The sequence below is a fragment of the Vollenhovia emeryi genome, unplaced genomic scaffold, assembly GCF_000949405.1.
Source record: "Vollenhovia emeryi isolate VEMERY1.0 unplaced genomic scaffold, V.emery_V1.0 DF939128.1, whole genome shotgun sequence".
NCBI classification, from domain to species: Eukaryota; Metazoa; Arthropoda; class Insecta; order Hymenoptera; family Formicidae; genus Vollenhovia; species Vollenhovia emeryi.
The window spans coordinates 814899-838837 of NW_011967238.1; the positions used below are offsets into that span (position 1 = coordinate 814899).

At 47.8% G+C, this 23939-nt stretch overlaps 2 protein-coding genes across 2 annotated transcripts; one reads left to right on the top strand and one right to left on the bottom strand.

Moving 5' to 3' along the window:
• Positions 1 to 1540: 1540 nt before the first annotated feature.
• Positions 1541 to 5441, top strand: LOC105568546. The gene is made up of 3 exons (XM_012024289.1): positions 1541 to 2231; positions 3012 to 3145; positions 5114 to 5441. Exons 1-3 carry the CDS (start codon positions 1776 to 1778, stop codon positions 5271 to 5273), a joined length of 750 nt encoding a protein of 249 aa, XP_011879679.1. The 5' UTR covers positions 1541 to 1775; the 3' UTR covers positions 5274 to 5441.
• A 1141-nt stretch (positions 5442 to 6582) lies between these two features.
• Positions 6583 to 22596, bottom strand: LOC105568547 (PHD finger protein rhinoceros-like). The gene is made up of 11 exons (XM_012024291.1): positions 22438 to 22596; positions 21097 to 21146; positions 20494 to 21008; positions 20235 to 20391; positions 19639 to 19791; positions 19209 to 19496; positions 18869 to 19042; positions 18621 to 18787; positions 18215 to 18338; positions 13354 to 18135; positions 6583 to 13242 (listed from the first exon to the last, which is right to left on the bottom strand). The coding sequence occupies exons 3-11, from the start codon at positions 20949 to 20951 to the stop codon at positions 10741 to 10743; spliced, it is 8805 nt and encodes a 2934-aa protein (XP_011879681.1). The 5' UTR covers positions 20952 to 21008; positions 21097 to 21146; positions 22438 to 22596; the 3' UTR covers positions 6583 to 10740.
• Positions 22597 to 23939: the final 1343 nt, after the last annotated feature.

Genomic DNA, 23939 nt, shown 5'->3' on the forward strand with positions numbered 1-23939 from the left:
AACAGGACCTACGAACAAAAGTCCGAGCTCCACGTAAATAAGACATAAAGCTATTGCGCAATTTCTAGGTCAGGGGTGTTGCCAAATTAACGCCATTGTATCAAAAGTAATCTTGAAATTTACCTTTCGTTACGTATTTAGGAGTACAAAGTGTTATCTTTCAATCTTTTTCTTAATATTCATTTCAATGTTAATAGTTAATAAGATTAAGACAATTGTAAAAGTTTCTATGATTAGAGCATAAACACGTATCAATCGTGTCAAATATAATATCAGTCGCCGTTGGATGATAATGACGATGATTAATCGCGCCACTGAACGACCCAGCGTTCTAATCCAAAAGACCACTGCAAGAGGTCGGCCATTACTTTTCAATCCCCAGATTGTATTTTGTGTATAAAAACGACGTATAGGATACCAAGAATTATGATCTTCAGGCAGCCGGTCGTCATCCCCCTAATGCACCTAAATGGCTCTTCGAAAAGCTGGGCCAGCAAAATGCGATTCTAGTCCGGCGATCAGAGCGTGCCTTCTCAGAATCTCTTCTCCGCCGATGAAGGGATACCGAGAAGTATCATTATACACACAATTAGACGCGTGCTAAATATATATGAATGGCTCGTTTTTCTCGCGCAAATCCCGAGATAAGAGTGACTAATTGTTTGACTATGTGTGATCTGAATTGCAAAGTAAAAGTCGCGATAACGTGTCTTCCGAAAGTAATAGTATATGCGCGCCCGTCCGAATGTACGGATTATTGCCTGCTGAATTTTTGCGAGAGACCAGAGCCAATCGAACATTTAATAATCAAGCTTTAATGATCGTCGAAATGCATTCATTTCTTATGACAAAAAAAAACAAATTATCCTACGAAGCATCAAATTGTTCGCAGCCACCGAAAAAAGTATTAGCTATTTTTCGACACCGGCCGTGCCTCTGAATACGTTGAAGATATATTCTTCATTAAGTCTCTATCTCCAGACGGATCTTGTTTCCACTTTTTATGCTAAGAAATTAACGCAGTTCTATTAATTTTGGACCCGGCACCAAATTGTCAACGTTTTCAGTTGTTTTTGCGAAATAAAAACGGACGGGATTCTTCTTCTTCTCCATCTCCTTCGAAATAAAGAGACTGGTATCCCAGTGAACACCGAGCATCGATTACATTGCATTTACGTTACAATTTCTCACTTAAGAATGTAAATGTAATACAAGATATGTGTCTTTTACATTGTTGAGTGAGCATCAGTTACATTGCATTTACGTTACAATTTCTCATTTAACAATGTAAATGCAATATAACACATGTGTCTTTTACAGTGTTGAGTGAGCATCAATTACGTTGCGTATGCGTTGCCATTTCTCACTCAACAACGTAAATGTAATATAATACATCCCTAGTGGTACAGTGCATTGGCTAAACATTGCCCCAGGTTATATTAGAAGTGCACTGGCCAATATTGTTCAACGTAAAGCCAATACATAATATTAGATTTATTAGAAGTGCATTGGCCAATATTTAACAGTGTAATAACAATATTGGTCTAATATTGATGCAATATTAAATAGACACATTGGCTAAATAAGAAAAGGCGTCCATCTTACAGCATTGGATCAACATTGAGAAAACTAGATTTACATTACTTCCCAATATGGCGCCAATATATTGTGCTACTAGGGATGTGTTTTTTACATTGAGTGAAAAATTGTAACATAAATGCAATGTAATTGACCCTCGGTGTTCACTGCGGCCTGGAGTACTTCGGGGAACAAAAATGAAGATGTTAAGATCAATCGTAATGAGACAAGTTGATTCGAAGGGTAACAATCTGCGAAAACGTGCGCTAGTCGTGCGCGAAGTCGTGCAAGGTCGGATTACGCTCGTCTCGGATTTTACGAGGATCACGTCCTCGGCGCCTCCGCGGAATCCCGGGGATCCCGCGAAAACACTCGGCATTGGCATTCCCATTTGCGGCTCTTTGTGCCGCAACTGGTACACTCCTCCCTTCGGGGGCACGGGATCCTCTTTCTCGCTCGCTCGCTCGCGCGGGCGAGCGCGTGCAGCGAAACCGCAGGTAGCCGACGACAGGCGTGTGCGGAATGCCATGTGCGCGTGTTGGTGCGTGCGTATCCCGCGTAACACGAAAACGAGCGCCGGGTCGCTCGCGTATATAAGGCCTGCTGCACTCGAAATGGAATCAGTCTCCGATATGTTGCGTCCATTGCATTTCGTAAGTGGTCCGCACGGATTCCCTCTTATCTTCGACGTCGATACTGTCGTCTCGAAGACCGGGGGCTCTTCCTTTCTTCTTGGTTGTCTTTTTGTTCGGCGCGTCGCGTGTGTACGCTCTTTTTCGACGGCACGAAACGTCAGTCGCGGGCCCGATTAACTTGTCTGATTAACTAAATTAGAGTAATTCGCGTCCGAGACCAATCGCTTCAGGTATCGCTCGGAGCGGACTACCTTCGACAATCGAGCCGCCGGGATTATAAATATATAATAATAATCGAATAGAAGTTAGAAAAGAGTTAGTGCTACAGAAAACTCAAATAACGCGATTATCATCAGAATATATCGATGCAAATTGTTACTACGTTACTATATTAGTTACTATATTACAATATTAGAAGTCTGTAAAATTTCAAATACTACGTCGTGGATTATTATTGCAAATCGTGTCCCTTACGAAAAGGTAACGAAACAATTACTAGAAAATCACTGTACATCATTACTGGAGTAATTTTCTAGTAATTATCTCGTCGCTTTTCCGCAAGGGACCCGGCGAAAGCGACCGACGAATTTGCGATCGATCGAAGATTTCTCAAGAAATCGCAACAATTATGTAAAATAGTGCCAACTTCCCGAATTCTCCTTGCCGCAATGTAACAAGTTGTACTGATAAAACTAATTACGGGAGCGGGTTGAAGTTGCGTAAAAAAGATTCGTTTCCAACCGCGCGAATCGAAGAGTCGACGATAATAAGGAGTCGCACCGAATTCATTGATTCTAGGTGTTGTTCTTCGCGGCCTTCCTCGCGTTCGCCGCCGCCGTGGAAACCGGGGGACCCCCGAACGTGCAGAGTGAGGTCGAGCCGCAGCCGGATGCGAATGCCAACGATCTAGAAGCGGATGCCACGTACTGGGGGTGAGTTACACGTCATTTTTATTCCTGTCCCATCGATCTACCTGCAGGAAAATCCGTCAATGCGTGAGGCTCGCCACCCTTCTGCCCGTTTCTGCCAATGCAAATCAACTCTAATCTCGGTTCAAATTACTTCTTAAATCTTCCTCTAATTCGTAAAACTCGAAAAAGATACAAAGAAAGCCGAACCGAGATTAAAGTCGAACTGGTACACCGGAAAAAAAAAGTAATTGGCTACCGTAGCTAATCATGATTTGCTAAAAGTATGTTGCTGCATTAACTATATAAATTTCCAAGCCACAGCGAACAGTTTGCCGTCGCATCTAATGCAATAGGCACAGTAGCAAAGTATTAGCTACCACAACTAAATATTAAAAATTAGCTGTGCATAATTTTCAACTGAAATTTAGTTAGATTGCACATGCAGTTTTTAGCTACGGTAGCTACATTTTTTTCCCGCGTAGAAACGGGCATTAGACAATTTAGATAAATTAGATAAATAAGGTGAATTACAATAAATACCTGCAGCTGGACATTTTGAAACGCGTACGAACGCGTCTTCTAGGATGTTCCCAGAATGCCAATGTCAAAATTCGTCGCGTGTCACTGCGAAGCAGAGGCAAAAAGAACAATGCCGAGTGCGTGAATTCATATTTCCCCCAAGTCATATGCCCCGCCATTCGTTGCAGCTGCGACGAAGCCCGTATCTGCAGGTCCTGTAAATGCAACCTGAATCCAAATGCGCGTTCTTAAACTCATTAAAAAAAAAGTGTCGCAACCATTCTGTCCATCACTGTACCTTCATTAAAGTTACCAGACTTCGAAATTAAGCTGTCGCGCGACAAAGAAAAGTCCTGTTTCGCGGGAAGCATCGAGGGCGGATCGGAAACTTGCGCGGATTTTCCGATAACCGGAGAGCTGGATAACTCTCGGAATCTTCGTTTAAAGTTGGAACGCGTCTTCGTATGATGGTTGTAACGACAACCGTCAAACGGCGTTCACGCGTCCCATCGTAATCGGGGCTTACTCAACCGCGATTATGTACTTCGCGCGTACTTTGTATGCGTCCCGCTCGCTCACGGGCGCTTACGACTCGTTCGCGAAGATGACAGTCGCGCAAACGGGGGACATTTAAGAAAAAATATTGCGCTTTTGTGGTGCAGTGTTTCTTCATTCGCATTCGCGACCACATCCCTCGCCCGTCCGCGCATGAATCGCACGTACATACATAATCCCGTCGCACGTACGCTCTAACTAGTCGCGCGCATAAATGGCGCATCTCGATGATCAATTAACGCTAAAGCGAGCCGCAGCCGATCAATTTGCAATAATTTAGCGGCCCGTATGCGCCTCGTCTACTTTTTTTGCGAGCGACATCGCGAAACTTCCGACTTTACCGTCGTAGAAAAGTGCAGCTTCTCCGAAATAATATTGCATATCGAGATGGAGGCTTAAACCACCGCTTGGACGACACGACAAATTTAATTTTCACGGGATAAGTAAATAAATAAAATAAACGCGCGCGCGTATTTCGATTTCAATGTGTTTCAATGCTTCTCCTTCACGTTCCCAGCACTTTAAATGATAATTTAATGACGATAAAGGCAGAAAAAGCAGAATGTAGATGTACAGAATGTTTACTGCTATTTTGCAAAGGTTGCGCGCGTAATCACAATTATAAATTATAACTTGATACTAATCGTACCTGCGCGCAGAAGTGATATCCTTCATACGCTCGCTCTTTCCTCTCGTCTATAAATAATCAATATAACGCTTCTGATTCACGACAAACGAAAGGTTACTTAAGATAAAAGATCAATTTGTTTCCTCTCTAGTTGACTGACAGTCTTTTCCTTTCAGCATTTAACTCCGACATTAAACCTTCTCAAAAAAAAAAAATCGCCGCTAATCATTAAAAAGGCGGCGATTTTACTTACCGTCAGTTTGTTAATCGATTATAAAAAATTTCAGATACGGACGACCATATTATAGATACTACGGTGGCTGGGGAGGTTACGGCAGAGGATACGGTTTGGGAGGATGGGGGGGCGGCTGGAGAGGAGGATACTGGGGCGGTCGAGGCTGGGGTGGACGAGGATATGGCGGTTGGGGCTGGAATTACTGGGGTTGACGTGAGCGTCGCATCCAACCCGCGTGATACTCTTATCAACGTAGCCCTCGGTCTCCTTCGTATAAATTTTCTCTAAGATACGTGAAGCTCTTCAACAGCTTCATTAGCTTACGAAGTTCTCATTGAAATCTCCATTGTACGAGAATAAAAACAGATCTGTGAAGGAAATGTGTTTTGTCTCCTGCCACCATCCTTATTGATCACGCGTAAAATAAACGAAACTTTCTCCGAGAAACGACGTTAGTATATAATATACAATATAACTTAACATTTCGTGAGGATTGGAACAGTCTCGATAGAAACTTTTTTTTCAAGAAAATTGTTGCAAAATGGATGAAAATATATTTTACATGAGACTTTATCGGACATAAACGGACTCAAACATATTTTTTTTTTTAGAAATTTAAGAACTCGCGCTAGAACTCTTCTATTTTTTCCGCCAACTAACGTATATAATAATAAGACAGTAGTTATCGTAGATGTAAGAATAGCAGATGTAGGGGTATAGGTCGAATAAGGAAACGCGGGATGTAAAAAACTGTAATTATTATTAATCGTAATAATATGATTATTGACAATGACGCGACTATGTGCACATTAAAACATCTTATCTGTATCTTACAAGACCGGCTTTCTTACACTATATACAATAACTAAATATCATATTATTCATTTGTATTACATAATAAAATTATCTATATATTTATATTTTTGTATATATATATGTTCATATTTATATATTTATATATTTATATATATATACTGTATTTATAATAATATTAAATCGTTATTTGTTATTAGAGTAATTATATTTCAATATATATATATATATATATATATACGCATGTAAGAAACGATTAAAAATTAACCAAATATTTATTCTTTATAATTCTGTACAATATAGGCTCTTAAAACTCTCCTTATCACTGAAAAAATGTACAGAGCGGTACGAAGGTATGTCTGGAAAAATTCTCTCGCTCGCGAAACGTTTAAACCGATTCGGCGCGCGTGTCGGCTCGTTGATCGATGATTCACGTCCGCGATCGATGATCGTGCGCGACACGCGCCGGAGGAACCGCAGAGGATCCGTTTCCGCGATCGATGAGAATTTCAGGGCGGCGGCGAGCGCGCAAAGATCGCCGGCGCGCTAAACAATACTTCATTTGATTTGATTTATTTTTGCGCTGCATAACAAGAAAATAAAAGAGTTATGACAATAAAGAATTGGGACGAAACGGTATCGCCAAATCTCTCTCTCTCTCTCTCTCTCTCTCTCTCTCTCTCTCTCTCTCTCTCTCTCTCTCTCTCTTTCATTCATTTACATCTATGCAACTTACTCGCCCATTCTCTCTCTCTCTCTCTCTCTCTCTCCCCTCTCTTCGCCTTTCTCACTCTCGCTCTATTACTCAATCACTCATTCTCTTTTACTTTTTTCTTAGAATTGCAAGATCGCGACAAAAAGCTGTCTTACCTCTTAGTCCAACGCGTTCGCATGAAAGATACTTTTAATGTCCGATCACAAGGATTTGCCGGTTCAACTAACCTTCTTTTAATACATTCACGTAATCTTTCGCCCGAGTACGTAATGAAGAGGATCGAGAAAATTGCGATCGGGATGAAAGTTCTAATAATGAGAGATGTCGCGAAGTGAATTTTCTTTCGAGGTGTCAATTTTCCTGCTTTCCTTTTTTTCATCTGCACTTTCAGCTATACAATTTTTATCACTGAGTAATCTCCAAAAGTTCGTCGATCGATAATAAGCTGCGCTAGAGCGCTCGTCTTTAAAAAAAATCTTCAACGATCCTCGATGTAAGAGGTGTCGAAAGTCTATCGACGCGATCGTGCAATTCTTCTTTTCTCTCTCTCTCTCTCTCTCTCTCTCTCTCTCTCTCTCTCTCTCTCTCTCTCTCTCTCTCTCTCTCCTTTTTTTAATACGCTCGCATCCAAGAAAGAGAGCAACTAAAAACCATCTGGAAGATAAGATCCGTACGGTAACACAGCCGTTATATAAGCTTCATACCAATTACAGATTCCTGTGTCTTATCTGACAATGAGATACGAGTATGTACAATTTCTTCTTATCCTGCGCGTCGCATCACGATTGTGGAGTGAAAAGCGTATGGGTCGGGGGGGGGGGGACCGTTCAAACAGAACAACTGAGCACGGGAATATCGTTATCTCGCTATCGCTTTTCACACTCGATGTACCTGCATCCTTTCCCATGTCTTAACCGAAAACGCAAAGTTTACTCTTATTAAAAAGCCGCCACCTTCCCCCCAATACCCATGTGTGGCACCCCACGATTCTCTTCACTCCACAATCGCTAATGAGCGGGGACCGGGACGAAGGACCTTCCTACGGACGTCGTAACAATTGCACATTTAGCAAAGGATTCAGCAATCGGTAATAAGATTTCCCGTCGGCGCGCATGACTGGACTGATGAAAACGTAAACAATCCTCAGTTTCGCTTATCGCGCGTTTTACAAACGCATCCTCCCCCCTCCCCCGATTGCACGCAATCGACTTTCGGTCGTCGCTAAACTTTCCCCGCCATGTCTCGCGTCCTAATTGCTTGTCAATCCCAACTCCTTTCCTTGATACTCTTAAATACCATACAGTATCTTGAGATACGATAACGAAAAGACACGACAGAAAAATAAATAAATACAATAACAAGGAGACACGAGCGTCTCGAAGATGTCTAAACGCTTTTAGATATATTTTTTGCTTTTTTTTTTAGAAACACATCTCTCTACAACGTCTTTCGCATGTACATTTTTTTCATCAGGATGCATCTTTGTGTAACTCGATATGTTACCGCAGCTCTTCAGAGTTTACAGTTGGTAATAAATTCTTGTAAAAGAAAAGGAGAAACGTATTCGTACTCTCGAAAAGTCAATCGGTGGATTATCACTGAGGACAGCGAACAGGCACAAATTTCCAGCCATAAGCATACCACTGAAAATTGCAGTACACTTATGGCCGTAGATCAGTGACTGTCCACCGTTTTCAGTGATGACCCACCGATTGACTTTTAGAGAGAGACGAGCGTAGAAACGATGATTCTTTTATGCTCCAAAAAAAAATCTTTCCATGCTTAAACGTATTTTATATTCCACGCCTAGACATATATTTGTAATTTAACGTATTTTAGAATTAATAGAGTTATTTAACCTTGCTGGTATTAAAATGCAGTGAGAGACAAGTAGAAAACGAAGGCTCAGCTACGGGCAACCCTCGCCAGGGAATCTTCTTTCCCGAAGAGTGAAGATGGTGACGGCGACGAAGATACGTCGCTCCTCGGCCTTGTACGAAACAAATCTAACGGAATATCTTCAGCTTTTGTGTGATTCTCGTGACTCGAATCACGCACGCACGAATGACGCGTGTCCGAAAGGACTTTTTCTCTCTCCCTTCTCGCAATTCCGCAATTAGATCGCAATCCTTTTTCTTTCTTTTCTTTACATATCGGTACAAAACATGGCGCGCCGCTTCATCAACCATGAGTATTTTATACGCATAACTCTTGTTAACTATGTGGCGAGATTAAAACGATAATTTTTAATACAAAAGGGAGGAGAATTACATAATAATAGTAATAATAGCGTGCGGTATATAGTAATTAGGGTGATACTAGACAGAAAGGAGAAAGAAAGAAAGAAAGAATGAAAGATGGGGGGGAAGAGAAAGAACTAAAAAGTCGTCTAAAAACTGTTCTTGGGAGCTTCCGAAAGAAAATACATGGTGAATAAATAGCGCCTTACACTGATCGTCATAAATAAATACACGCAGCAGGGCTACAACGTGAAAAGGGATAAAATGGGTAATCGTGACGATTAATGACGCGTTGAATCCTATAAAAAAAACTATGTAACAAATCGCGCGAGAGGTGCGTACGTAACATATATGTATATGTATGTAAATATATAACGTGTAAAAAAATATAATAAAAAAATATCTTCAAATTTCGCGTCTAACTGATCGTGTGTGCGGATTGCACAGCGTGAAGCGAAAAACGAAATGATAGAAAGAAAACAAAGGGGAAGAACGTGCGACTTCGGGGGAGCAAAACGCGGTACACGATCGTAGGCATCTTGCAGGGTTTTAATCGTCAAACGCAAGAGAGCGGCGCGTTAAGTTCGAATTGTCAAATCGCGGAGAAGCGCGTCCTTGCCTTCCCTCCCTTTTCTTCTTTCCCTTTTCAAGCACGAATGGATATGCCTGTGTGTCCAAAACAAAAAAAGAGAAAAGAAATTTGTTCTAAAAGTAAAAAAAAGACGAATCCCTTTCCATTTGATGCTTCACGTCCGGCTGGTATACGCTTTTTTTTTGTCATATAGTCGATATCGATCGTATATCGCTCGAAATATTGTATATAGTATTGTGGTTTATTAAAATTCATTATAGCTAGCATTTAAAAATCACGACCTAAGCGGTGATTTGAGAAATATGCTTCTTGTACAAGGTAATTTTACGTCGCTGCCGCGATACCTCATTAAGGTGTCGATCGTTGCGCACGAACATGAGCCTCGTACCCCCGTCAAGACTTGGCGCGCTAATACGTTGCGCTAATACCGGTTCATGTCCTTTGAAGTCCACACCTGATCATCGTATTGCTTTGAGGTCGCATCGACGAGCGTAAGAAAAATGTTTGAGCGTGGCACGTCGACAAACGAGGAAATATATTCAGTCTGGCCCGTTTCTACAGACTGCTTCTCTTAAGTAATAAATAGTTTGATAGCTGTGCGGAGTAAATGGAAATGACGGTGACAAGTTATGGTACAGATCGGCAAGCCGCACGTCCCCTCGGAATCCCTTTGGAAGAGATCCCGCAAATCTTTAAAAGATCTTGGAGACGGCTTGTGTAATGCCCGTAAAATAATAAAAAAAAAACGAAAGAACAAATGATCGGCGTCACACAGAGCTACGCGGTCACTACGTTTTGTTCTAATCGAGATTGATCGGCCGAACGATCCCGTGTTGAATGGAGGAAAAGTGGGCGCGCAGAGGTATGCAGACAAGAGACAACGTTACACAATGATCGCGCAACGAGGGGACACCTTAGCGTGGACCGCCGATACATCCGACGAAATGCACGTGTTCATTTTTTTTCCCTTTTAGTATTTGCGGTAAATTTTGGGCACTTTGTGAAATTTCACTTCACCCTCAGATCATTTACAATAATTAATAATTTATATTACACTCTTACACCGAGTCTCTGTCTCAGTACTGAACAATATACACTTCTATTCTTGTATGTACGTGTACGTGTGGCGAAAAACGTGTTCTCTGTGTGTGTATGGGTACGTGTATGTGTGCTTTAGCGAATATATGTCTTACGTATACGCGAGCACGACGAGTAGGTGCGCGATGCCGTGGCACGTGTACGTAATACACACGCGCACGCGAAGAATAGTCTAAGAAAGGTTCACTAGATTACCGTATTTATACAATTATCATTAATTATCACCTAACTTGGCATCCTTGCGGGAGCGGCGCGGGCGGACACCCCGGCGAGTTGTGACTCGCGGACTGAGGCAGCAGCGGAATATCGTCCTCTTTGGAAGATTGCTTCTCCATGCACGGCGGTTGCTGCTGCTCCTGCTCGGCTCTCGTCCCGGCGACGGAGACGACGACGTCGGTGGCCGGCAGGCGTCCCGCCGCCGCCACCGCCGTCGCCTTCTCCTGCTCGGCGCCGCCGATCGGCAACGGCGCCGCCGAGTTCACCAACGTCACCGTCGTCGTCGCACTAGTACCGCTACCACTACCACCGTCGTCCACACTCGCGCTTCTCGCTACCACCGGATCCTTGAGTTCGTAGCCCTCCTGACAGCGGGTCAGTTTTAACCGGATCGGCGTCACCTTCGCCGAACGGATGTTCCTGAGGGCGGTGGCGCCTGGATTGGGGTCAGAAGTCGGCTGCTTCTCGTCGACGCCACCCTCCATCGAGTAGACTCCGGTCTCCTCCTTGGCGGGCTCGGGCGGCGGCGGACCCACTCGACTGTCCTTGTTGTCCAACGACGCCTGTTGCTGCTGCTGCTGCTGCTGTTGTTGCTGCTGCTGCTGCTGATTGTCGTCCCCGTCGCCGGTGACCGGCGCGCTGTTCGGCGCGTCGTTGACCGCCGAGGTGTTGGCGCCCGCCGGTTTGCCCAGCCGTATGATGAGCTTGGGCGGCGCGGCGCCGTCCTCCAGGATCTGCACCCGCGCCTCCTTCTTGCTGGACTGCCGCTTCTTCCGCTTGCCGTTCTTGTCGCGCTTATTCTTCGTCTTCTCGTCGTTGTCGAAGCCCGCCATGATCATCTTGCGGAACTTCATGCTCTCGCGGCGCAGCTCCTCCATACTGGGCGTGCTCGGGATGCTGCTCAGCCGCTTCTTCGGCGGCCTTATTCGGCTGCGATCGTCCTGCGCGTTGCCTAGGTCCTGTCCACCGATTATACTATTGCCGATCTTGATCTTGAGCTTTGGCGGGCCGGCGCTGTTCGTAACCGTGGTGGCGGTCGGACGAGTCTGCCTGCCTCTTCTACGATCGCTGACCGTGCCGACCATAAGACTACGCTTTCTGTCGGAACTGCTCTCCTCTTCGCCTGCTACTACGTCGAGGAAGCCACTGCCACCATTGCCGCCGCCACCGCGCTCTTTCCGACGCTTCTTCTCCATATTCGCATCAACGACCGCTTTGTAGTCCTCACGAGTTGGTATACTTGTCATAGAAGCTACAGCCTTAGGGATAGTAATGATGGTGCGATTCGGATTGATTGGTGGGATAATGATGGGCACGGAGGCGACACTACCGGCAGAATCGTCCATGTTCATATCCTGCGAACAGTATTGGCGCAACAGCTCCTTCTTTCGCATGCGACGTAGATTCGATGTCCCTGACGCGACAGACGCACTGGTCGCAGCCGGCGTGATTATCACCGGCGCCTGCTGTGCCAGTGGTGGTACCGATGGCGTATAATTCGCGTCGAGAAACGGGCCTTTGATCTTCACCTTCAACTGATTCCTCGAATCGGTCAGGGAAACCTTGTTGGCGTCGAAGCTGGACGCGGACGACGGGTCTATCGTCGACGAGTCGCCGAAGCCTGCCTTCGAGCACGGCTCCTCGAAGCCGCCGCTCGCGAGTTGCTGCTGCTTACCGGTGGGCTTCTTCGTCACGCAGCAGTCACCGTCGTGCAACAAATCGTCGAGTTCCGGCAGATTCGAGTCCGCCCTCACGCTCGCCGCGAAGCTGCCCAGCAAATGGTTACCGTACGGCTGGCCGTGGACCAACGTGCTCGCCTGGTCCACGGTCGAGTTGTACGTACGCATATCCACCGGGCCTGGTAACAGTGGCAAGCAGTCGGCAAACTGGTGGCTGGTGCTCGACTCGGATTTCGCTATGGCAGCCTGGTGGTCGTGGTGCACCGCTGGCGACGCGAGCTTCTTATCGTCGGCGTACTTCTTCACGGTGTGCAGCGTGGGACTAGTCAGATGGGACTGGATGCCACCGTCGTTCGCCATGCCGCCGAGGGGCTCGCTCGCGCGATTCTTCTCGTTCACGTCGGTGGACTTCTTGCGCTCGCGCATTGTCCGCAGATCCGCGATGTTGGTCTCGTTCGCCGAGTCCTCGTCCGAGTCGAAGTCGTACACGGTGCCGACCAGCTTGTTCTGGATAGAGTCGTCGTTGTGCAGCGCGTTCGACATCGGCACTATCGCGATCGACGGGTTCTGGTTGGTCCTACCGCGTCCCCGTCCCCGGCCGCGACCGCGACCCCGGTAACCCGAGTGCTGAGACCCCTTGGAGCTCCTGCTGCGACCGCGAGAGCTCGGCGCGGGCTTGGTCGTCTCCTGCCGCGGCGATTTGCCGGGCGATTTGCCCTGCAAGGACGTCACCCTGGCGGACGTTCTCGTCGGTTTCGATGGCGACTTCTTGCCAGACGGCGCAATCTTGTTGTCCGCGCATACCTCCGTTATGTTCTCCACGGCGGTCTCGTTGTTCACCTGCGTCTCCGCGATGGTGTTGAGGAAGGACGCCGGTACGGCGGGCGAGTTAACCGGCTGCGACAACAAAGACGGCAGGGGCCCCGACGATGGCGGCGCTTCCGAAGACGGTGGCTGTGGCTGTGGCTGTGGCTGTGGCTGTGGCTGTGACTGTGGTGGCGGCGGCGGCGGCGGCGGCGGCGGCGGCTGCTGCTGTTGCTGTTGCTGCTGTTGTTGTTGTTGTTGTGACACCGGTGCCAGCGCCGGTGGCGGCGTAGTTACCTTCGTCGGCGATACCATGGCCGCGGTGAGGGCCATATTATGCGACGACGAGGTAAATGCGGCGGTGCACGGCGACGCACCAATGTTGAGGGACTCCTCGAGAGGCTTCGGCACATGCGACAGTATAGACTGCGGCGTCGGGAAAGGGGCGCCGAAGGGTGGCGGGAAGGACGACGGATAGGGCAGCGGGGCGGCGCACGATTGCGGCGGGAACAGCGAGACCGCCCCGGTGCCGTAAGAGCCGGTCTCCGAGTACGAATGATAGGGCGTCGCGTCCATCGGCGGGTACGACAGCGGCGGTACATTCTTGTAAGGGGGAATAGCCGTGTGCTCCTCCGCGGAAGACGCGGATGTGATGGACGACGACGTGGACCGTCGCGACGGTAGAACCTGGCTCTCGGCCCATCGCGTGTCCGGTCGGCCGTTAAGCTCGTTGTAGGGCGAACCGCTCTGCGTGTAGTCCTGCCTGATGTCCGACGAAACGTCCTCCTTGTCCAGCACCCGGTCCATCTCGCTACCCTGATCGTCCTCCGAGTTGGGCAGACTGATGAGATGACGGTTCACCATCTCCATGGGCGTGATCTCGTCAACGATCTGCGCCGGTATTCCCGTACCTGCTGCCGCCATCTGCTGATCAATCATCGCGAGTGATTGCACGCGCGACTCCTGGGCCACGACGTGCTGCGCCTCAAGATGCTGCTGCACCCGCTCCATCGGATGCGCCTGCTGCAGCTGCAGATACTGATCCTGCATGTTGAGCTGGAGGTGCGCGACCAGGGCTGCGTCAGGATTCGCCGCAGAATCCGGCATCACGGCGCTGATATCGTTGGAGAATTGATGCGTGGTGGCGGCCGCGCCCGCGGCGACGTAACGATGGTTCTGGTTGTCGATCAGCGTGTTCAGGTGTTGCACGTCGCTCGGATTGAAATTGTCCATGCTCGGCGGTACCCATCTCTCGTCCGCCTCGGCTCTATCGAGCTTCGCACGCTCCACCACCGTCACTTTGGCCGTCTCGCGCTCTTCGTTCCCGTACATGTAATGTTCATTGTTGCTGTTGCTCGAGTAACAAGGCTTCCTCTTGTCCTCCATAGTATGGTTCTTGCATGTGAGATCCTCGAACATCTGCGCGGGCTCCGCACCGCTGTTACTCTTAATCTCGACCGGTTGTACGATTGCTTGCTGTTGCTGCTGTCCCAACGGTTGCTGCTGCTCCTGCACGTCCACCTTCTCCTGAAGCTGCTCTTCCGTTGGCTTCTCGACCGCGTGAAGAGGCGGCTCCTCTTTCTTCGGTAGCTCCTCTTCCGCCGGAGCGGATTCCAACTCGAACTGACTAGAATTCGACTTCTTCGATAATTCCATACGCAGCTTCTCCACCAAATGCAGCGTCTCCCGCGCACTGTCCTCCTTCGAGTCCTCCTTGAACCAAAGGTCGTTGTTGAAGGAGAACGAGAGCGGTGCCGCTCCTCGCTCTTCGTCGCGCGGTATACTGAAGCCGTCATCGTTCACCATGTCGTCGGTCAACATGTCTTGATCAAAGTCGAACAGCTCCGACACACTGGGATCCTTGCTGCCGTGTTGCGGCGAGAAGATGGAACGATTCACCGACTTTCTTCTCTTTAACTGACACTCTTTCTCGGACGTCACGTTCTCCATTAATGCGGTAGAGATTTTATTTTCGTGCAACGACCTCAAGTAAATGCTATCCCTAGCTATCTCGTCGACCACCGTGATCATCTCGACAGCAGCCTGCGTCTCGCTCTCGAGCCTCCGCTCCGTCTTCTTCTTTCTGTCCGTAGGTTTCTCCAACGTCTTCTCGACGTTCTTCTTTACATCGTCTTTCTCCAATTTCATAGTATCTAGCACCGCGACTTCCTCGCTCATGTGGTTCTTAATGTCTTCACTCTTGACAGGCTCCTTCGCGACGGATGCCACTATTTTTATGTCCTTGTTCTCCTCGTTACATCTCTCCTGCTGAATGGCAATCCTGTTCCTTGACAATTTATCAAGATGTTCGCGTTTTTCAAGAAGCTTGTCCAGTCCTCTCGATGACTTCTTTGGACTGTCTCGTTCCGCCCGTCGCTGCTTCATCTCCTCCTCCAACGTATTGATCGCATTCTTATTACTTGTTTTCTTAATCTTTTTGTCATCCACTTTAGGAGTATTCTCAGACACTTTCGGAAGTTCCACGTGTTCTGGAACATTTTTAATACTAGTAGTATCGTGTTTGTTATCTTTCTCGGCTTCCTTGGTTATCCTGTCTATTAATTTCTTTTCCATCTTCTTGAGCGGTGACGTCTCCTTGTTACCCTTGTCCTCCTTTGCGGTAACCTCGCTCGATTTTCGTTTACGAGTCTCCGACTTCGCTCTGGACACTGTTCCGCCGCTGTCCTCCTTGCCTCTGAGAGTAGACTGCTGTTGTTGTTGTGTCTGCTTAACAGACTGACTGGATTTCTTGGTAGACTTGGCCCCAGAAACACCTCGTAGCCCATCATTATTTCGAGACCCACCGAGCACACTTTGTTCAGCTGGCTGTTGTGATTGCAGGGATGTCGACCTTTTGGAGGAGTCTCTTTGATCAGCTTTTTTACTGGATTGCTGCTGCTGCTGCTGCTGCTGTTGTTGTTGTTGTTGTTGTTGTTGTTGTGCCTGCTGCTGCTGCTGCTGCTGCTGCTCCTTAGGTACTGCGGTTCTACCTGATTCTTCTCTCTCAGTAAGCGGCGGCTGAAACTCTGGTCCATGCCGCCCGTCGGAAGTTTTAAGCTTCTTATCGGGCAGCTTCTTGAGTTTCCGCCCCGCGACAATCCTCTTCTCAGACTCGACTTCGTCCGCGACTTTATTCATTGTCTGTCGTTTATTCGCAGGTTTGCTCTTCACCTGATTACCGTTATCACTTTCGGAGGACGTGGTAGTGGTGGTGGTGGTTGAGGAGGAAGCCGGCTCCTTAATGGTGCTAGACAATTTTTGCATTGGACTCTTAGCTACGTCGGAATCGCTGCTGCTCTCCGAAGAGCTGCTACCGCTGCTGCTGTCGCTGCTGCTGCTCTCGCTATTGCTGCTCTCAGGCATCTGTTTCTTTCCCCGTCTCTCCTTCAGCAATGGCTCCTCCTTTCTTGTCGGCAGCAGCTCCTCCTTTTTCGGCGATTCCTCCTTCTTGATCTCTTTTCTCTTACCACCGTCCGGCAATTCCTTCTTTGGTTTTCCATCCGCGGTTTCGGGATCCGTCGGAGCAGTTTTCGTGCCCATACCACTCTTGATGTGCTCTGCGGCTTTCTTCGCAGCCTGCCGTTGCGGCACGTAAGCGAGGATCTCCGAACCGTCACCGAACTCCTTGTCGAAATCATAAACGTCATTATTCTTAACGTCCTTTGGCGCCTTGTTATCGCGCTGCTTCTTACCAGGCGGCTTCTCCTTGGTTGGTTTCAAAGGTTCCCCGGGCGACTTGACGAACTCTATGGGCTCGCTCGCGGTATTTTCCTTCTTACCCTGTGTTGTTCGCTGCATGTTCTCCGATGCCTTCTTCGCCGCTTGCCGCTGCGGAACTATCAGAGCGGATGGTATGCATTCTTTTTCTTTCTTCTTGGAAATCTTCACGTTCTCTTTGTTCTTCGTGGACTCATCCTGATATTCGGATCTCACGGCATCCTTGCAGGTAAAGTTCTTCTGCGTATTCTTTGATAAATCCGCCGCTGAGAATTCTTTCACCGCAGCTTTTGTGATAAGTACGGCCGAGTGAGAATGATGCTCCTGCGAATCCGAATCAGTATCCGAATATATGGCAGAAGCTGCCGACGGACCGAGACGAGAGCTGGCGTTGGTGCTCAACGGCAATAATTCGTCGCTCTCGCTGTCGGAACTACCAAATTCCATATGCTGGGAACGCGATCTGTTCACCATATCTAGCTTATCGCTCTCGCTGCTGTCGCGCAGTTTAACTCGTGTCTTGTCCGGCGTATTTTTCTTCGTTTTTCGCCTAGCGGGAGTCTTGTTCTTTGACATTGCATTTCCTTCTTCCTCTGAGCTCGATTCGATCTCAGTCTTCACACTCTTAGACTTATTCGTGCATTTGCCAGTCGTTTTCCTTTCTGTCTTCACCGCGTCCGTCTCGCTACTACTCATGGACGACAAGTCACTCCCGTACAAGCTCTTCCCTCTGACCGAACCGTTGAAGTAGGGTTTCTTATTGGACGCACCGTTGAAGTCCGGTTGTATTTTCTTCTCATCGTTAGACGCTGGCGTGGGCGACTCGATTTTGATCCGAGAGAGTATTGTGTTGAAGTCATGCGTGTGATCCTCGGCATCGGGATGGGAATAGAGACGATCGTATATCGAAGGCCCATGATTGGCTTCGACAATAGCCGCAGCCGTCGTTGGAGATAACGGTGGTCCGGCCATCACCATTGCCTGCTTGTGGAAAGTCTGTTCGCGTAATCTCAGAAAAGAACGACAAAGTTTCTCGCGACGGCCGACCATGTAGCACAAATTTCGCACGCGTTCCAGATCTTGCCGCAGTTGGACAAACGTACGCATTTTTTCTACATCGGCCGCTTGACCCTGAGCACGTGCTCCTGCGCTCGACAGTTCGCCACAACGAGGAGCTAGCAATGGTTTGTTATGACCGGCCTAAAACGTAATATACGCAAATTACAAACCGTACCCAATATGACAGTCTTGTAACTACGAATTTGTATTGACGACTTACTCGTCTCTTCAGTTTCCAATAGTTATATATGTATATGATGCTATCGGGATCTATGTCCAATTGTTGGGAAGTAATATCCTTTATACTAACATGCTTATCAAATTCCGCTTCAATTTCTTGCAGCCTAATATGGAAACAACACACATTAGTAAGCATATTATGCTTATGTTTTATAATATAAAAACAGATTAATTCTTTTAATCTTGTACACATAAGACACATATTAAAATATAGCTCCTAAAGGACTTGACTAAAGGACCATAAAGGACCTGAAGTACGTTGTAGCGAATTAAATCAAATTTGCCAGTTGTATAATAAAGATTTAATAAACTGTAGCTGATGTATTTATACTTGTATAGATTTCAACATAATTTCCAAGAATGTATTAAACAATTAGGTCACATACTTAGCTGCGCGTGCTTGATTTTTCTCTTCAGAGGTCATGTCTTTCCGTTTTCGTCGTCTGGATTCACCATCCTCGGAATCTGAACCACCCTTTCCACCACTTCCTACGCTACCGCCAACGCCGACTTTGTCTTTTGTATTTGTTCTACTGTGCTTTTGACAATACGACTAGAAACACGAAATTATCAGATTGACTTGTAGCCGCGAAACAGTAATTTCAACGAATTTAGATCGCGTATGATAGCTTACCCTTAATTTTACACCGTCATCTGCCATTTCGTCCTCGATAATAGCCTTCATTTCCAACCCATATTTAAAAGCACACGTAACGTGATACGCTGTCTTACACGTCTTTATACTGCACTGGATGCAAGCACCCACACGTTCACGGCATAAAACGCAAATTAAGGCCCATCGACTTTGCTGCAATTCGTCATTACGCTCAATCAGTTTATATCCAGAATCACAGTAAAGAAATTTCAATAAACTATACACGATAGAGAATATACGATTAATATTTCAAAAATTAATCCGAATTTGAATGCTAACAAAAATAATAAACCTGAATGATCATAAGATTGTTATTTACCGGAATACTGGATATTTTTGTAATTGGCTCCATTCTTTCTACACAACCGATGCTAACTTCGGGAATCCAAAGCGCGCACGAGACATGAGCCCATTTTTGACCGCTCCGTGTGCACTTCATTGCACCTCCCTTATTAGGGCATAATACACAGTCGGGTCGTTGACTTAACGAACAAGTTCTACACAACCAGGAGCCATCGGGTATCGAAGTAATGCCGTAACAAGCTTGATGTACACATATGTTGCAACAATCACAAAATACCATCTCGTTACCCTCCTCGGAGTCCGGCTATCAGAAAAATTGTTCACGTGTGTTATAGAGAATCGAATACAAATTAAAATGTATATCGTACGCGTGCGTGAGCAACGTACAGTAGATTATTTACACACAATCCCGTTTTTCGATTATGTAAAAGTCAATAGTCACTCACCGATCTGCAAACATCACAAATGACATTTTCGTCGTACTCAATCCCAAGTCCCTCCTCATTCTTCACGATTGTTTGAATCCTTTCCCAACATCGCACCTCCAGCTCTTCTACGACACGCTCCAACTGCGATTCCGTGACCGGCGGTTGTCCAGCCTGGATCATTTTAACATAAAATGTCAATGAATCCATGAATGTTGCAGAAGATATAAAAGAACAAGAGCCATAATACACAATTGTTGATCGCATAAATATCTATCATTAATTGTTTCAATAATTGTAAAAATGCTTTCTATTTATTTCAGTAAAAACGATTCCAAAATACTAAATATTTTGATTGGCTCTTTTATGACAAATATCAGTGTTGTCTCATACATTTAAAAATCAGAAATTATGTAAAAATCCAATATTTTCCTCCCCATAGAAAGACGCGCTAAAGCTTTTCGTCTTATTTCTTACAATATAACTTTACAAAACACATTTTGTGTCTTATACCATCTTTCAAACTTACCCTCTTAAAAATATTTTATAGATTTGTGCGCAAAATATTAATCTTAAAGAAATATCACTCGATCGTCGTCGTGAATAATTAGCCGTACCTGTGCTCGTTCACCATTGAACACTTCCAACCAGGCGATGTCAGTGTCATCGAGGTCGTAAGCGCAGGCCTTCTCCGCTCTCGACGGAGTGGTACTTAAATGATGATCCTCCGTGTTAAAATAATCATCACGAGATATTCTTATCAACTTTTTAGGCCTGAAAAACACGGGACAATTTTGTTACGAGACATCGCACAGCGCCCCTCAGCGATCTCTAACGATCGCGGTAGCTCGCGCAGTGTACGCATTATGCACTCACAATTTGAATTCAGCTTGTAACTTCAAAGGAGACGTTTGCGTGACAGTGACCATCGGTTCGGGAAGAGAATCCGGATTAACGGGTACTTGAACACCTCTCTCCCACTCCTGCTTCCACTGATCAGTTATAACCCAATACTCGTTTGGACTCAGCGGCTCACTGTCTGGCAATTTCATAGCGCTGATCAGGTCTTTACGAAATAACTCCGCTGGTGCCTCCGCGGACGATCGGTTGTATATACTGGGAATCTTGATATCGCTGACAGATCGGGCGGTCCAGGGTGCCCCCCCTTGGCTCGACGACGCCATCGTTTCCTCTTCTTCTGAGGGCCCCATGGTCGCTGCCAGTGCCGATGAACCAGTGGCAGCTGGGCCCAATCTACATTTGCGCCTTTTAACAGCGCCCGGACAAGACGCCAGATCATTGTCGTTTCTATGCCTCTTGCCTCGTTGTGCCATTCTACTATGCCAAATAAGCTAGTGATACGTGGCACATGCAGGTGAACTGTGTACACCCTGAAATAACATAATTGCGCACCTCTTGAGCATGTCCCATCTCCCTCCGACGTGAGATTTCAAAAATATCGTGTACGAGCAAACTTACTACATAGTTATCCATATATTTATTATCTGGAAAGCAGATTATCTTCAGAACTGAAACATAAAAAGCAGAGCGTATCGCTTGATTCTGAATATAGATCGTTCAGAGAGTCGCAAATGGTGCGAGATGAGCAGTCTAGTACAAGACAAATCGGTTCAGGTGACAGCTTTAGTAAAATAACGCGACGTCGCAAACGTCAGTTACACGAGCGTCCAAAATTTGACGTCATCCGTTTGTCGTCAACTTCGCTTGGCGTTCCACGTTGTTGTTTAGACTGACACTTTAGAAGCCACGTTTCCTTGCCGATCTCACTACTCTGGGTCAAGTATCCTAGGCAATAACCTAGACCAACTGGTGCATGCATTTTAATGAGAAAGAAAGGAGCCGTAGATGCCACGGGGAGAGAGACACATTCTTTGCGACACGATACACGGGGGATTTATATCTCAGGTGAGAGAAAAGAAGGAGAAAGTACCCAAAGTATACGAGGAATCGCTGCATGGATCGTCGAGAGGCGGGAGTCACAATTCATTGGGAAAGAAAAAAAGAACAGGAGCCATGTGCAGGGCCGCCGAGGTAAGAGAACGTGCGGAAAACGTCAAGTTTGCGAAAAGAACGAAGGGAGAAAGGGGGCGAGACACGAAATGAGGTGCGGATCGACTGAATCTCGGCCCCAGAGCGACAGATACACAGAATCGTTGGCGTGCGCCGAACTTGACGTACGGATGTCACGACAGTTTGACGCGCGGCGGAGCGAGAGCGGCGAGAGAGCGACGGTGTGTGTCGCGCGATACGCGCCCCGCGCGGAAGGGTTAAGGACGACGCGAGGCGCGCCCGGGCTTCTCCAACGCGAGCGTGCGTCGCGTCGCGTCGTCGTCGCCGTCGGGCCTAGTAAACACGCGACTCGCGCGCGCGTCCGCCGCCGCGGAGAGGGTTCCGCCGTCCGCGGGGGAGAGGGGGGAGGAAAAGAGGTTATAAAAAAGTCGCAGCACCGCGACTGGATGCGTGTGTCGCGCCGCGGTCCCGGCGGCCGCGGGGCGCGACGGCCGAGGTCTCGCGTGGCGCACCGCGAGACGCGGGTCGCGAACGGCGGCGCGGAGCGGGCGACGCGGCGGACGGCGAGCCGCGGCGGTCCGCGGCCGCGGGATCGCCGACGCGGGGTGCCCCGCGAGCGGTCGTCCGCGGCCGCGATCATGTAAACATTGGGCGCAGGAGAAAGAGAGAGAGAGAGAGAGAGAGAGAAGAGGAAGAGAGAGAACGGGGCGCCCCGCGATCTCGCGCTCTCGCGTTAGCTTCTCGGCTCGCGGCGTTTTTAACGGGGGGCACACATTCACACACACTCACTGCACGTGTCGACGGTCGAGCGGGCCGCGGGCGGCGTTAAATCTCATTGTACAGACACGGGAGATGACGGTCGGCACGGTGATGCAATTGCGTACGGCTTACGAGAATGCTCACGGCTCCATTACGTTGCTGCTGCTGGTGCTGGTGGTGCTGGTGCTCCTGCTGCTGCTGCTGCTGCTGCTGCTGCTGCTGCCCGACAACATTGACAATACAGATGGCAGCAGCGTCGCGCGCACTCCACCACAAGTCTCCCCCGCGCGCACACACACACACACTTGGGAAGACCATTAAATACCTTATTATTGATCTATTAGCCGGATATATTTCCGCGCGCGAGGCGGCACGTGATCGCGAGCGGGCGTGAAACCGGCCGCGGGGCCGCCGGCGGTCGCCGTGCGCGCTCCCGAGCCGCCGCGAACACGCCGACGGGCTCCTGTCCGCAAGTGCGTAACGGCCTCGTCCTCTCTCTCTCTCTGTCACGGCAGCCTAACCAACATGTCCTCATTAGCGATTCCAGGCGGGCGGCACAGGCCAGTCCGTTACTCACTCCGCCGGCGGTCCGCGCGCTACCCCGCGACGGGGCTACTTTCGACGGCCGGCCGCGGTACGGCGGACGCTCGTGCTCGATCGCGGTACGCACCAAATCAATAATATATTTACATAAAAGTGAATACTGGCGTTTGGCGCCATCATGCCTGAAAAAATAACTGTGGAAGTACGGTGTCACGTGACCAACCCAGCGAGATCTCGCGATCTCGCCCGCGCACGGCTCATGCAAAGCCCGTGAGATCGCCAAGCCGACAGGTGTGTCCGGCCTGCACGCGCGCGCGCCCCACCCGCGCCACCTGTCGGCGCGCGTGCGCCAGCCCGCTGCTCTCGAAGGGCTCGGGCAAATTTACACAGTGTAGATTATGTATAAAGAATCTCATTGGTCCCAGAGCGGACAATCTGCAATGTTAAGCCCGCTGCAGACGATGCTATTTTTTCTGCTGGATTGCTTGCGATTTAGTAAATTACTATCATTGCACCACTCAGCATTCAGGATTCCTAGTAATTTACTAAATTGCAAGCAATCCAGCAGGAAAAATAGCATCGTCTGCAGCGGGCTTTATTTATATCGAGCCTATGTTTCGAGCGCGCCCTGTTAAACTCGGGGGAGAATTCAAGCAATATAAGCCTAGTTTACATCGTGCCACTCGATACGCGTCAACCAAATTGTGAATAACCCGTAAATCGGTTCACGATGTAAACTAGGCCACAGCGGAGAAAAACCTGAGAGCGACCACGCCGGCGTTTTACTTGATACCGTTCCGGGAGACACTGTTTTGCACGCCCATTTTTACTTTTGGAACTATACTTTATAACGCATTTTCTGACTCCGCCGATAAAATTTCCACTTGGTGCATGTCTGTGCTGTGCATTCTGACATCTAATTTATAAAATTTACATTGTCTACATGAGAAAAGTTGATGTAAATATCATGCAGATAATTTATGTTGATG